This window comes from Lacerta agilis, chromosome 8 (assembly GCF_009819535.1).
Source record: "Lacerta agilis isolate rLacAgi1 chromosome 8, rLacAgi1.pri, whole genome shotgun sequence".
NCBI lineage: Eukaryota > Metazoa > Chordata > Lepidosauria > Squamata > Lacertidae > Lacerta > Lacerta agilis.
The window spans coordinates 61,021,245-61,036,934 of record NC_046319.1 but is presented as its reverse complement, the minus strand read 5'-3'; the positions used below and the strand labels follow the sequence as shown (position 1 = coordinate 61,036,934).

Here is a 15,690-nt window from a genome sequence, read left to right as displayed (position 1 = left end):
CCACCCCACCCCACCCCCAATTTATATTTTTCCACCCCACTTTTCCATTCCCACCCCCCTTTTTCTTTCTTTCTTAGTTCGCTTGCCAACCTATCTTAGAGGGGGAAGCCCTCTCTCCCACCCACCACACCCCCCCAAAACAACTTTGAGCTGAACCCCAAAAAACGGGGGTAGATCACTGCTGAAAGTAGATCATAGTTTCTTGGGAGTTGGCCACCCCTGGTATAAGACATGTAACTAGAATAAAAAAATTCAAAAACCAAGCAAATAATTGTAATAACTACTGTAATAAAGCACTGCTATAATTATATATAATTTCCCTAAAATTTTGGTATCATTCGCCTTTCCGTGCTGAAATGTCACAACCTGAAGGACCATGGCTTGCCCCCCCCCCCAGTTTTGATCCTGGGTACGCCCCTGAGTCAATGCAAAAAAGTAAGAACTTATTCTTGTTGTTTTTACTAATTATACTTTGCATTGGCTCCTATACGTTATTTATTATTATTGCATTAAGGTAAGAAACAATATATGCAGCGTTATATTTGTTTTAAATGTCGCAATGGTTTTGCGGCTCCCAGGTTTTTTTTTTTTCCTTTGGAAACGGGTCCAAGTGGCTCTTTGTGTCTTAAAGGTTGCAGACCCCTGGTCTAGGTCTAGGACAGTCATACTTCTTCGTTTCTGGTCAGTGCATGCCCCATAGCTTCCTCCTGAAATCCTGTAACCTCCTTTACCACAAATACTCCTTCCAAATTATTTTTTTGTCCTGCTTTCGTTGCACTATAGTGCACCAGATGTTGATAATGCAACTACACTGAGGAAGCATCGCAGTGCAACTAATCAAGCACAACACTGTAATATGTGTTCATGGTCCAGTATGAGTCCACCACTAAGGCAGCATTATTACATCAATGACATGTTGCAGAAAACCTGATCGTTGAGAGTATGCTCTAAATCAGAGATGGGGAGACTTGTCAGACCCATTTTGCTTTGTACTAGACCTTGAATATCTACTATCCAGAGACAGGTGCAAAGGCATTCAGTTGGAATTAAAGGACAGGGTGCCTCTGAGCACAATCTGAGCCAAGGAATTTGTTTTCAGTACCAGAACTGTCCACAGGCCTTTCACACAAAAGTCCACCCCTGCTTAGCTTCCGTCATTTCATCAGCCTCATTTAGGCAGGGAAAAGTTATATTGTTGTTGCTTGTGTTAAAAAATCGGGAGTAGTTAGAAACCCTTGCTGATCCTCTAGAGATCTACCGGCAGCTCTTGATCTTCTCCTGCCTATCTCATGCTCTACGATGCTGAAGCATGGAGGATTCCAATCTTTCTGGCGACCTGAGATCTGGGGCGGCGAGGAGTGTTCCCTCTTTTGACAGACTCATTCAGAACTTGGGAAGGTGCTCTTATTGTGCTTCAGCCTACTAATTTGGCAAGACTGAATGCTTTTCATTTTCTGTCTCGTAACAAGAAACCTTGAGAATCAGCAACTGGCATTCATTCGATTCAAAGTCAGATGCCAAACCTGCACAAAAAACCCTCATGATTGTTGCTTCCCCACCCTGTTGCTAATGAAATGCTCAAAATATAACAGAATATTATAAACTGTAAATCAGGGGGTGGGGAACCTTAGGCCCTTGAGACTTTCTCTAGGTCACAACTCCTTTCGAATCACACCCCTACTGGTTTCGCTACATGCCTTCCTTGTATGTTTTTGCCAGGTTGTACTGTGCCCTGTGGGTTAAACCACAGAGTCTAGGGCTTGCTGATCAGAAGGCCGGCGGTTCAAATCCCTGTGACGGGGTGAGCTCCCATTGCTCGGTCCCAGCTCCTGCCCACCTAGCAGTTCGAAAGCACGTCAAAGTGCAAGTAGATAAATAGTGACCGCTCCAGCGGGAAGGTAAACAGCGTTTCTGTGCGCTGCTCTGGTTTGCCAGAAGTGGCTTTGTCATGCTGGCCACATGACCCGGAAACTGTCTGCGGTCAAACGCCGGCTCCCTCGGCCTATAGAGCGAGATGAGCGCCGCAACCCCAGAGTCGGACACGACTGGACCTAATGGTCAGGGGTCCCTTTATCTTTACCTTCACTGTGCCCCTGAACTTTGAGTGGATGCTTGCCTGGATGGAGAAAAGAGTGTGTGTGTGTGTAGAAACGAACCTATCATAGAAAGGTCAATTTACATCCATTGCCCCACCCACCTTTGCCTCTGGTGCTGCCCCCTACTGGCACGTGGCCCTCAGAAGATTGCCCATAAGCTAATGCAGCCCTTGTTCTGAAAAAGGTTCCCCATTTCTGTTGTAAGTAGTCATAGGAAAGAGAGAGGATAAGGTCTGATTCTTCTTTTATGTACTTTCTTGGGGTATTTCATTTACTACTGTAGCTACTCAGGCAGTGACTGAATATTGGGCTTTGTCAGTAGTGGCAGCCCAGCTTTGGAATGTCCTTCCCAGCTACAAATGCTGAGAACATGTTCTCAAAATTATTTTGCCTTTAAAATCACAATATAGTTGTTTTTAGCTTTAGAGTTTTATTGAGAACTCTTCTTCTGTTCCAGGCCCCAGCTGTGCTACACCTTTCAAGCTGTATCATAACATATTTAAAAGACATTGCTTCCCACCAAAGAATCCTGGGAACTGTAGTTTGTTAAAAGTTGCTGAGAGTTGTTAGGAGACCCCAATTCCCCTCACAGAACTATAATTCCCAGAGTTCCCTGGGAAAAGAGATTGGTTGTTAAATCACCCTAGGAATTGTAATTGTAAAGCCATGACTTTAAAGTGGACTGATACTGCTTCAAATGTGTAGTGTAAATGGGGCCATTGCATTTCTTGTTTTGTTTTATTGTTATTGGGGTATTGTTATTACTGGTACTGTATTATTTATTAAGTTTCTTTGTCCGAGGATCATAGGGAAGGTCACAATATAAAAACACAAATGGAATACCATATTAACAAACAAAAACAATACAAGCCACAATTTAAAAGGCCACAAATTGTTTAATTAGCCAAAGACTGGGATAGATACTGGGGTGTATGTATGGGGGGCAGCAGTAGCAGCCCTGCTGGCCATTCCTATCGGTTGGAGTTGTACATGCCATCGGTCACAGCCAACATGGGCAATATTCAGGGATGATGGGAATTGACAAGGAAGCCTGACTTCAGGCCATCTAATCTACTGGGTCACAAACAACCTTCAGGATGAGTGTTAGGCATGAAGCTTTAGTTGGACTTAGGGGTCTGTGGCATGTTAGGGGAGGGGAAGTACCTCCTTCTGGGGTAGACTAACCACCTTTGGTCCCCACCCTGCACTCTGCTCTCACCTGTGGCTCCTAGAAGCCGTCAGCGTGTAGCAGTGGCCACATCCCAGCAGACTGACTGGATGAGACCAATGGTGGGTCCAACGGGCCAAAAAGGCAGCTTATGCATGTGCTGTAGACGGAAGTGAGGGGCAGATGAGGCTCGCCAACCTGGAAAGGTTGGGGTCCCTCCTGCTCATTCTAGGAGAAGGAAAACTGATCCTAAAAATCTGCTGCCTTGCAGGAAATCTTCAAGAGAATAAAAGGCTAAGGAGTTAACCCTACACAAATCCAGAGTGGAGTCCCTAAGACAGTTAGATGGCACCAGCTGGTGCCAAACGGCTTGCTTTCCTTTCCTTTGGACCATATCAGTGAGGCTGAGAGGAGGGTCTTGTCATCTGGGCACCTCCATACACACTGCCCAGGCTTGCGCACCATGGAAAGTGTCTTCGGTGCTGCTAACACAGCGGTTTGAGTTAACTCCCGGAGGCGCACTCCATTGTCTCTTGAGGCAGACGGATGCCAACAACAGTTGGTCTTAATAAAGGTATTACCCAACTCTTCCTTATGCATGCATGTCTGTGTCTTTGGGTGTGTGTCTACCACGTTACGTTACTCCTTGCATTTTGCAGTGGTGCACTTGGGTAATTTAGACCAGCCTTCTCCAACCTGGTGCCCTCCAGATGCTTTTGGACTACAACTCCCATCAGGCTCAAGCAACAAGGACTAATGGGAGTTGTGGCCCAAAACACCTGGAGTGCACCAGGTTGGAGTCTTTTTTAGATTCTGACTTTAATGCCCCTACTCTCTCCCCCACTCCTGCTGCCCTTTAGATGTGTTTGGGGTCCCTCCCGCTCATTCTGCCCCAGATTCCTGCTCTGATGGCACCACTGCACCTTTGAGCTTGTGGAGAAGAGCCGGCTAAGATGGGTGAATGCTTTAAAAAATATATGACAAATTACCTATGTGTTGGCCTCATATAATATCTTGCTTTTTTATTTCAACCAGTCCGTATCTCAGAACAGGAGAGGAAGTTTCCTTCCTGTTTCCATGGAATTATGTCTGGAACGCTGTTGGTGGCTTGGCAGGGTGAAAGCACAAACCTGACTCACCCTGGAGATTAATGCCTTGTCAGACCAAACAGGTCAGGACACATTGAATTTCTCAACCCCTGTCTGCTTCTCTGCTGTAGAAATAAAGGCTGACTTGACTTGGCTCAGATGGCATTTACAAGCACTGGTCAGCAATTCAGGTTAAGAATAGAGCAACAGGTTTGTCACTTAGGTGTGCCTCCTTTTTTTCTGGGCAGGGATCCCAGGCCTTCAGCAGCTGCATGATAGGTAGGAATAAAACAGGTGTATTACCTGCTAGGGCAAAAAGGCGACTATCCTATCATTACATAATTTTAAAAAGAGAGGGGAGGAAGGAAAAGGGAGGGGGACAGGTGGTTCATCCCTGCCCTTCTAAATGTGCACAGTTTTTATTAAAACTTCACAGGGGACCTGAAGAAGAAGAAGAAGAGTTTGGATTTGATATCCCGCTTTTCACTACCCGAAGGAGTCTCAAAGCGGCTAACATTCTCCTTTCCCTTCCTCCCCCACAACAAACACTCTGTGAGGTGAGTGGGGCTGAGAGACTTCAGAGAAGTGTGACTAGCCCAAGGTCACCCAGCAGCTGCATGTGGAGGAGTGGAGACACGAACCCGGTTCCCCAGATAACGAGTCTGCCGCTCTTAACCACTACACCACACTGTAGGTGTAGTGCATTGCCTGCATACTACCACCCTACTCTGGCCAAAAGAGGGAACTACATGCAAAAACAACAATGAGTCTCATGGCAATATAGAAAGCTTAATATAAAATACTATATATATAAAAGGTGGAAAAGAAAGGAAAAAGGAAAAAGTTACTTCTGATTCTTCATCTGTCAGCTACATACAGTGTATAGAAAATTATTCAAAACATCCAAGGTAACTTTTTTTTCCTTTTTAAATATTTAAAATATTTTTTTAAAAAAACATCCAAGGTAACACCCAACAATTCCACTTTCTACAAACCAATATTTTCTTTAATCCTCAAACCTAGATATCTTAAATTCAATTGCTTTTTCACGCAAAAGGTCTATAAGGGGTTTCCAGTCTTTAGTAAATATTGACAATGATTTTTCTCTGATTAAACACAATTATTTTGCCATCGCAGCTAAGTTCAGTTATTTTAACAACCATTCCTCCATGGTAGGTAATGATGAATCTTTCCATCTTTGTGCATATTAAAGTCTTGCCACTGTGATCATGTATTGAAATAATGATCCATAGGTCCCCCCCCTCTAATTATATATCTATTACTCCTAGCAGGAAAAGTTCTGGCTTCAATTGAATGTAAAACCTTAAAATCTTATGCATCAATGTATGTATTTTTAGCCAATAAAATGTCCCTTCACATTTTCCACACTTCCAGCAAACATTTGGGACACCTTTATACATTTTAAATAATTTTGCTGCAGTTAGATACCAGTAAGAAATCATTTTTTTAAAAAATCTTTTAAATAAACACAGTGCCCTGAGTCTTATGGCACCTTAAAAGACAAATTAATTTATCACTAGATAAGCTTTTGTGGACTACAGTTACTTCAATAGAAGCATGACGGGTTATCCTGACTTGCTGGTATATACATGGTTGGGGAGTAGAGAGAATATAAAAGGAATAGTGGGATTCCTTTTTTTAAAAGTTATATTTGTTAATTGGCTTACCAATGTCAGGATGTCTATGTTATCAACAACTTTTTTGGGGTCACTGTTAATAATGGAATTATCATAATCTGTACTTTTCTGCATTTCATTTTCTTCTGACCTGACTGTTTACAATCCTCTAACCTTCAACCTGCAACTCAGTATAACACTTCATGCATCTAATGAAGTGCCGCCAGATTTTCTGGGGCCAATATATAGTATATACCAGTAGATCAGGCCCTCTGCTGTACTTGCAGAAGAATACATAATTTTGCATAAAAGTTGTATACCCTTTGTAATATGCAAATTTATGCCTTCTCTAGGGGTAGAGGACCCAAAAGTAAATCACATCACAAACAAGCAGACAGACGGACAGACAGACAGACAGACAGACAGACAGACTGTGAATAGCTGAAGCTTTCCCCATCACTGGATTTCCACACTAGAAAAACTTAGTACCTGTTTTCTGCCTGCCACACAGCACTGCTCTCCCCCAATGCCAACCCTAAAACCATGCAAAGAACTCAAATTAAGAGCGAAAGCAAAAAAACAAAAAACTGGGCACCTTAATTTTTTTTAATGAATACCTGTGACTAAGGCAATGAGACACTAGAATTTTTTTTTTTTTAAAAAAAAAACCCCACAAAGGAAAGCAAGCACCTCCCCACCCTTCATGCTTGAGTTATTGCTGCATTCCACTCCTGCCACTTTAAAGCAAAAGACAAACACAAACCAGTTTGCCAACCTTGGTAAACAGCAGCTAAACTACTCGGAAGTGTGTGCAGTTTCGCATTTTAAAACCACTTTTCTCATCATTGGTCCCTTTTCAAAATTGTTTGGTCAGGTGAGATTTATGCTGCAGCACTGGCTCTATATGAGGTCAGAATTCCCCAAATGCCAGGCTGCTATACATTTATGTGGGATATAATGAAGGTGTCCCTGTTCCAGTTGATATTAGGAATAACACAACCAAAATGATTTAACAAAGCAGGGGGGTGCTGTATTCTAGGTGAAGCATTTGAACTGATACCACTCCTTAAAATATTTGACCCATAGTTGTCCTAGTTGGATTTCATGCTTTGAGACTAACTAGGTTAGCAGCAGCTGCTCCCACCACTAGGTATGGAAGAAATTGCCAAGTTTTGGTTGCACCTTGCAAGTCATTCCATCTTTATTTGTGTAAGTTCTTATAATGACCAGCTTGAAGGAACGGGTGAGGTGGGTGGGCAAGTGGCGGCTGGTTTCTCAGTCAGGCCAGTATAGTAGTAAGTCCTGCTACTGCAGGGGTGGCGAACCTTCTTGAGTCTGAGGGCCGCATTTCCTTCTGCACACTCTTCTGGGGGCTGCATGCCAGTAGTAGGTGGGGCCCTGAGTAAGCAGGGCGACAAATGCAACACATTTCCATACTTTCCAACTTTTGGAGACCCAAAACCAGGATGTGCGTCTTCCGGGACGCACGCCCGGGTGAGTCACATTACCTGTGCCGTGCTTTCTTTGGGGCAAGAATGCAGTGCAACAGCGTGCAAGAGTGCGACACCCAAAATGGCCGCTGCGATACTCAAATTCTTCAGTCAAGAGCTTTTTTATTGCTTGACTGGTTGCACAAGTGTTTCTGTTACTATTACGGTGGTACCTTGGGTTAAGAACTTAATTCGTTCTGGAGGTCCGTTCTTAACCTGAAACTATTCTAACCTGAGGTACTACTTTAGCTAATGGGGCCTCCCGCTGCCACTGCGCTGTCGCCGCGCGATTTCTGTTCTCATCCTGAAGCAAAGTTCTTAACCTGAGGTACTATTTCTGGGTTAGCGGAGTCTGTGACCTGAAGCGTCTGTAACCTGAAGCGTCTGTAACCCAAGGTACCACTGTATATACAAGCTATTTACAGACCTTCTTTATCTCTCCAGCACGGTATAATCTCAGTGTGTGTGTGTGCGCGCGCGCGCGCGCTTTCCTCCTGCGGAAATTGCAGCCTGCAACTTCCTCCCATTATTTGCACCTCCAGCTGACACCAATCAAGCCTAGAGTGCCACTCCTACACACGAAAGAAAATTGTGGAACCCTCTTTAAAGCTTCCAGGAACTTTTATCTGTTTCTTAAGGAATGTTTTCCTAATACAGTAGTATGCATCAAAGCCAATGAGGGGCATGGCCTGGGGAGAGTTCCCGGGGCCAGACAGAGAAGCCTGGAGGACCCTATCTGCCCATCTCTGCTGCTCCATTTCTCCCTCTGGTGCAGCCGGGTGGAATGGCTGATACTAGATGGCAGTTGAGAGAAGGAAAGAGACAAAAGGCAGCAAAAGGTGTGACTCCCATTGTCCCATCTCTCCTTTTTAACTGGTCCTACATTGATTCTGGTTGTGCAGCTACTGCTTCTTTTCGGCAGTGGTTTATGTTTCCAGCATTTCAATTGTTTAGTTTTTTTAATGGCACGCACCTCTTTTTATGGCTTACGTTGCTCCTGATACTTCGTTAGAAAAGTGACTCAAAAATAGTTTACATAAAGTAAGAGTGCATATGTAACCCACCCCACCACCCCCGGTGATGGCAAGATGGGTAGGGTGTGTGTGCGCGCACACAGGTTGACTTGCAGGATCCTCTCCCGTGGCCTGTGGTGGAGAGGAGGGCTGCTGTTGGGAGGGCACGCAGCCACAGCAAAATCTTCAGCAGCAGGAGGTAAGCTTCTGTTGGCAACACTGCCACTGGCAGTAGGCAGTAGCTCTGAAATGGGGGCTCTTTGAAGTGGAATGCAGGATGCTGGTGGTTTGGCATCACTCTACTGGATCCAAAGCCCTACAGATCCCTTGAGAGGCCTGATCATCAGGCCCCTCAGCTGTGTGAGGTTAGAGCTGGTGCAACAAAAGAGAGGTTGGGGGTGGCGGGGGGGGGGGGAGAAACTGCCTGCCCACCTCCTTCCACTCTCACCAGGATGAATACCAAGGTATGGTGTGTGACAATCAATCTGCTGCTTTGTTGCTCTGTGATTTGAGAAATTGTGCCATGCCATTATGGTTCAGATCTGTTCCAAAACCCATATCGTCGCCTGTACAATCGTATTTCAATCAAATGCTAGCACGTGCTACTGTGCTTGCATATAATTAATAGGCCCTGGCTGTGGTTCAGTCAGTGCCTTTGATCATAAACTACTAGTTGTCATTCAAGCCATTCAGAAGATTCCCATAGCCCCTGGATTGGTTCCAACCCACCGTTTTGCAATCACTGGGCTGGATGACCTTTTAAACAGACCATCCCTGACCAAGTATGTGATGATTCTGTGTTCTCTGGAGAATGAGTGTAGATAATTGGGGCCCATGTAAAGGAACACAGGTTTGTCGAAATAGTTATTTAAAAAGTAGGAAGTTTTCAAGGCGGAGGAGTATAATAGAATAGAAGCACGAAGGGATTTTTACGTTGGCTCAGAGTGGGGAAACTTTGCCAACCCAAGGGCCACATTCCTTTCATGCCAGTGTGGAGTGGGGACAGGGCCGAAAGTGGGTGAGACAACAAATGTAAATTTTATCTTTGTACAATAGGCTGGTCTCTACACACACACACACACACATGCACCCCTCTTTATCACCCATCCAGTCATGCAAGTGGCATTATCAGAATTCAAGGACACATTCCAGCTGGGCAAAAATACTCAGGAAGGGTGCAAAGCAGGATTGTGGAGACTTGTGGCCTGGGTAGAAGGTGGATGGCTTCAGGAGATCCCCAAGGAGTAAAGAGAGAGGTGGGGCGGGGGTTGAATTTGGCTACTGGGTCTGTGTTTCCCCACCCCTGCTGCAAAAAGTTTAATGAGTCTCTTGTCTCCTCTTGGCCTGACCATTTCTTTTGTCCTTTCTGTGCCCTGTCTCTAGCTTTTCTGAGTCAAGAGGACTCTCCGTGGCACCTGACAGCAAAAAACCTCAGCCTACAGGAACGTTTGACATTGGAAGAGGCCTCCTTTGCACTCAGTACAGAATGGAGGAGGTCGCTGGTGGGTCTCACTCTTCTAAGAGCAGGTCAGGGGGATCCACTGCCACTGCCTTGCTCAGAAGGAAGACAGCACCTTCTGATCTACTGAAGGAAGAGACCAAACCTTCCTTTGGCAAAGTCTCGGCTGTGACACAGATGTTGGAGAGAGGAAGTACCAGGACCAGAGGCAACAGCCCCTCCAGAGTGTCTTTGTTGCTCGAGGCCTGGGAGAAAGGGCTTGTAGGCACGGGCACCATTGGCTCAACTTCCTCAACAGGCATCAGGGACTCCCGTTCCCCCGTGCCCACCAGGCGCGGCTTTTCATCCAGAGATGCTCCCCACCCACTTCTCTCAGAAAATACCAGGAGTTCTCTTTCGCCAACCAATGCCAGGCAGCCCATTTCTCCAGCAGGTAGCAGGCAACCCCTTTTCCCACCTGATACCAGGCGGCCCCTTTCCCCAGCAGATAGCCAGCGGCCCCTTTTTCTAGCAGAGACCAGGAGGTCCCGATCTCCAGCACATACCAGGCTGTCTTCCTCACCAGCAGAGACCAGGAACTCCTTCTCTTCAGCAGAGACCAGGCGGTCCCGATCTCCAGCACATACAAGGAGGTCTTCTTCACCAGCAGAGACCAGGAACTCCTTCTCCTCACCAGAGACCAGGCGGTCCCAATCTCCAGCAGATGAAAAGGAGTCACCATCTCTGGCAGACACCAGGAACTCCTTCTCTTCAGCAGAGACCAGGCGGTCCCGATCTCCAGCACATACCAGGAGGTCCTCTTCACCAGCAGAGACCAAGAACTCCTTCTCCTCCCATTCTCCAGCAGATATAAAGCAATCTCCAACAGATACCAGGAACTCCTTCTCCTCACCAGAGACCAGGCGGTCCCATTCTCCAGCACATACCAGGCAGTCTCCTTCCCCGGCAGAGACTAGACGGTCCCATTCTCCAGTAGATAAAAGGCGGACTCCATCTCCTGCAGATACCAGACACTCCTTCTTCCCATCAGAGACCAGGCGGTCCCGTTCTCCAGCACATACCAGGCGGTCTCCTTCACCAGCAGATGCCTTGTTATCCTTCTCAGAGAACAGGCGGTCCCATTCTCCAGCAGATTTAAGGCGGTCTCCTTCTCTAGCAGACACCAGGCTTTCTTTCTCCCCATCACAGACCAGGCGGTCCCATTCTCCAGCAGATATAAGGTTTTCTTCACCAGCAGAGACCAGGCGTTCCCTTTCGCCTGCAAATAGCAGGACATCTTGCCTCATGACAGATACCCAGGGCTCAGCAAGTTCCCAGCCTTTGCCTCCTCCAGTAGAGAGCCGCTACTCATCTGCTGCAGCAGATGACCATTGCTCCTCTTCCCCAGCAGATATACAGTGTTCATCTTCTTTACCTGTTGACAAATACTCATATTCTGTGGCAGATATTAGACGCTTATATTCCTCGGCCAACACCAAGTGTCCATCTTCCCCAGCAAACACCAGGCACCCAGTTTCTTCAGCAGAAACCAATCACCCAACTTCTCTGGCAGATGCCAGACAACCATCTTCCTCAGCAGACACCAAGCAGACATTGTGTTCAGCAGAAAACAAGCTCCCAACCTCCCCAGTAAACGGCAAACACACATCTTCCCCGTCAGACGCCAAGTGCCTATCTTCCTCAGCAGAACCCAAGCACCCATTTTCTTCTGCAGAAAGCAAGCGCTCCTCTTCCCCAGCAGGTTCTAGAAGTTTCTCTCCCACATCAGATAGGAAGCTCTCCTCTTCTCCCAGCCCACGGAGAGATTTTACAGCTCACGGTCCTGTGTTTGCTCAGGTATACACCCCAGCTCCAAAGCCAAAGAGTCTGTCAGGAACAGAGACACAAGATGCTAATAGCAACATAGTAGCTGGATCCCAGGCAGGAAACCACTGCGGTAGTGCTACTAACACCCCTCTGGCAACTACATTTCAGAGAGGGGACCTCATCTCAAGCACAGATAGCTCTCAGGAAGAACTTCTCCCTGTTATTCCTATCAGCACTGCGGCAATAGAATCCCAGAGGGAAAGCCATGTGCCAAATGGTGCTAGCTCCAGTATAATCACCAGATCCCTGACAGAAAGTGCCCAGCCCAGTGCCATAATACTTAGATCCCAAACAGAAAACTACCAGTCGCAAGTTGCCAACACTACTTCATTGGGTGGATCCCCGGGGGAAAGTTACATGCCCAGCACCACAAGCACTAAACCTCCCAGTGGGCCCTGTGTGCTAAGTCCCTTGCCTCGTGTTGTAAGCTCCAGCACTGTAGCCAAATCTCAAACCCAGTGGTATGGCCCCAACGGCAACAGCATGGTCGTCTTTAGGTCTGAACGACAAGTCATCATACCCCAAGCTGGAACCACCACTGTCTACAGAGCAGGGCAAGAAATTATCATGTCCAGCCCTGGGACAGGGAGTGCAAGCATAGCCCAGCAAGGAAAGTCCCTTGTGCCAAGCTCTATCAGCTCCCTGCCGCCAAAAGAAAACTTGCAGTCCCAGAGTGACCTCCCTGATGACAAGTCCCCACAGGGGAGCCCTGCATCCCTTCCAGATGATGTTTACAACTGCTCCATAGCAGGATCCGAGCAAGAAAGCTGCATGACTCAATCCAGAAGTGCCGGTGTGAGTGACGCCCAAAGGCAAAGGTGTATGTTTCTGCCAAACCCTGCATTCACATCAAATAGAGATGCTACCACACTCAGGGAGGGAGTTGCTCCTTTGAGCACGTCCGAGAGAGACTGCAGCCCGCACACCAAACCTGCATTCCAGAGGCACAGCAACTTGTTTACATCAAGCAGGTCTGAAAGGGAACAAAGCATGCCTGATCCAGGTGGCCCTGTAACAAATGGGTCAGAACAGGAGAACAACCTCTCAAGAGCAAAGAAGGCCAACACATCTGCATCCCAAGGACTTTGTTGCTCTTCAGATGCTGCAGAAGAAACCAGCATGCTTAGAACCTCTGCTGAATCCCAGGAATCTGTGGCAAGGGAACAAAAACCCACCGTCTGGAATGAGCTAAGGGAAGAACAAGGCTACCCCAGAAAAGACTCCCCTGCATTTGCACTGGAACCAGCCATTCCCCCTACCGAAACGAACTCCACCCATGAACCTCCAAGCCAGGAAGCAGGACACAGCAGCAGGACAGCAGAAGAGGAACCTGAAGAAGCTGTGGACATGGAGCTTTTTGTAGACACCCTCCGTAATATGGAGCCCCCTGAACTCCACAAGCCCCTGAAGCTCCTCCCTAGGCCCCCACGTCCTTCCACTTTTGCAAAGCACACGTCCCTTCCACCTATCGACGAGGACCACATTGCTCCCAAGTCAAAGCTTCCTCTCCCAGCAGCAATAGGTGAGCTGTTCGCTCTTACCGAGGAGAAGAACTCAGAGGCAGAAAAAGAAACGGAGGAGGAGGAGGAGGAAGATGAGATGGAGGAAATAGAGAACCCATATCTTACCAAGGATGAAAAGTCATGGGAGAACAGCCAGGCCAGAGAGTCGTACCCTTGGGAAAACAAGACATTCAAGACCGAGGAAGATATTGGCTCTTTCCTGGGGAAGTTGCAGGAAGGGGCTGCAGACGCCAAGGCCAAAGCCATCGCTCCTAAAGCGATAGCCAACCAGAGCAACTTAATCAGAGCAAACATTCTCAAGGGGCTTACTCTTTTGTCTGGCTTCTCAGACAAGAAACCTGTGGAAGATAAGCCTTATTCTCGCTTGGACAACAGTCTCCTCTACAGCAGGTTCATCTCCCCAGAGAAATCTCAACAAAAAGTCCTGGAAAAAAGGAAAGAAGGGAGAGATTTGCCCACACTCCTGGCTCCGGCTGCCCAAAAAGTCAACAGGGAATGCCAGACATCTCCAAATGAGCTTCTGCTGAAGGCACCTGAAAATCCGAGTTCTGAGTCACCGCCATCTGCGCTACAAGCTGAGCCTGCCTTTGGGGTGCTAGGTGGAGACAATAGCTCCCAGCAGGTTACTCTTCTGTCTATAGAAACAGACTCTCTTCCCCAGTCGAAAGCTCAGGTAAGTCAGTCTATGCTGTGCAGTGAAGGGTTCCTTCCATCCTTCTTTCGCTAGCAACAGCTGCAATAATGTCACAAAGAGATTTTGTTGTTTTAGGGTGTTCAGGAAATGTGGTCTGTTTGGAGCCCGCGTGGGTGGGTGACAAAAGTCGGGTGCTGTAGCACAATTCATCCCAGTGGGTTCTGTTCCTAGAATCTCCACCTTCGACCTGAAGCGAAACTGGTGGTACAGCATCCAGCTGATGCTGAGAAGGTTGACAAAACCTGCATCCATAAGGGAAATGATTACAGGGCCAAAACCACCAAGGTCTTGACTCAACTGTACAGTTTTTAGTCAAGCCACTGGGTGTTTGCACCTGAATGAAGGGCACAAGAGCTTAAGCTTCATTATGATGTTGTTGTTGTTGATCTTCCCTAATGGCTGCTACAGAGTCGGCGATGCTCATTAAAGAAATTGAAGGGAAGCAGAGGGGTCCATTTAGGACAGGGATGAAGGCTGCGTAGCTGACAGATCACAATGTTCAAGCTTTTAGAGACCTGGGACCCACCTTTAATTACAACTTGCCATGTGGAGCCCATTATCATATAGGTCCAAACTTTCCCCACCTCTCCCTCTGTCTTTCTCTTTTCCTTCTTTTTATAATTAATGCATTAAAATGCTTATTTTAGAAATAATTTTTAAAATGTTGGTTTAAACAATAAATAAAACAAAATATACTTATTTTACGACAAAGGGAAAAGGACTGCTGATAATCACATTATTATTCCAAAATAGTATAAACCATTCCTAGTCGTGCTCAAACTTTGGTTGCTTCCATATAGGGATAGGTAAATCTGTCGATTTCAGTTTCTCATTTTTCCTAACTTCAGTTCTGTGCATTTCCACATTGGTTTGCCAATTTAAACAAAAGGTCTCATGAAAATTCATAAGCATTTTAGTGCAAATTTCTCCTAATGCACAGGTTTGTAAAAAAATTTGCACAATACAGTCGTACCTCGTGTTGTGTTCACTGCAGGTTGCGAACAGCACAGGTTACGAACGCGCCGAACCCGGAAGTAACGGAACGGATTACTTCCGGATTCGGCAGGTCACGCATTCGCAGACGCGTCAAATGACGTCATGCGCATGCGCAGACGCGCCGAATTGTGACCCGCACATGCGCAGAAGCGGGGTTGTGGACTGCTCTGGCTGTGAATGGGGCTCCAGAACAGTTCCCGTTCGCATCTAGAAGGTACCACTATATGTACATTTTTCAAAGCAATGTCCCCTAATATAATGCATTTTTATATGTTTCTTTCACTAATATAATGCATTTTCTATGCTATTGTCACTCAATATATGCATTTTTATGCACACTTTCACCCAGCATATGCATTTTTGTACACATTACTTGGCTGTAGAATTGCATTGGAAAATTAGGAAAAGCATAAATTTCAAAGGACTGTGTTTCGATCTGTAGATTCATGACTGTAGATTTGCATTTAAATGTGGACCGAATCAGATTTCCCCCATGTCCCTTACTTCCCAATGATCCATTTGTTAAGCCTCCATTATTATTTGTTCGCACAACTTTTGTGGAAAGGTTGGACATCATAAACAATTTACTGAGTGTCCATTATGATTTGCTAGTGGGAAGGTTGGGCAATGTTCTCTCAAGCAATTGTTATCCCACACTTT

General features: G+C 46.3%; 1 protein-coding gene across 1 annotated transcript in view; it reads left to right on the top strand.

Annotated features, from left to right (window-relative positions):
* The window catches only part of CRYBG2 (crystallin beta-gamma domain containing 2), a 60,983-nt gene that overhangs the window by 25,457 nt on the left and 19,836 nt on the right, over positions 1-15,690 (top strand). The window contains exon 3 of the mRNA XM_033158692.1: positions 9,876-14,013. Coding sequence (XP_033014583.1) covers positions 9,876-14,013 — 4,138 coding nt within the window. The remainder of the gene's footprint in view (positions 1-9,875; positions 14,014-15,690) is intronic.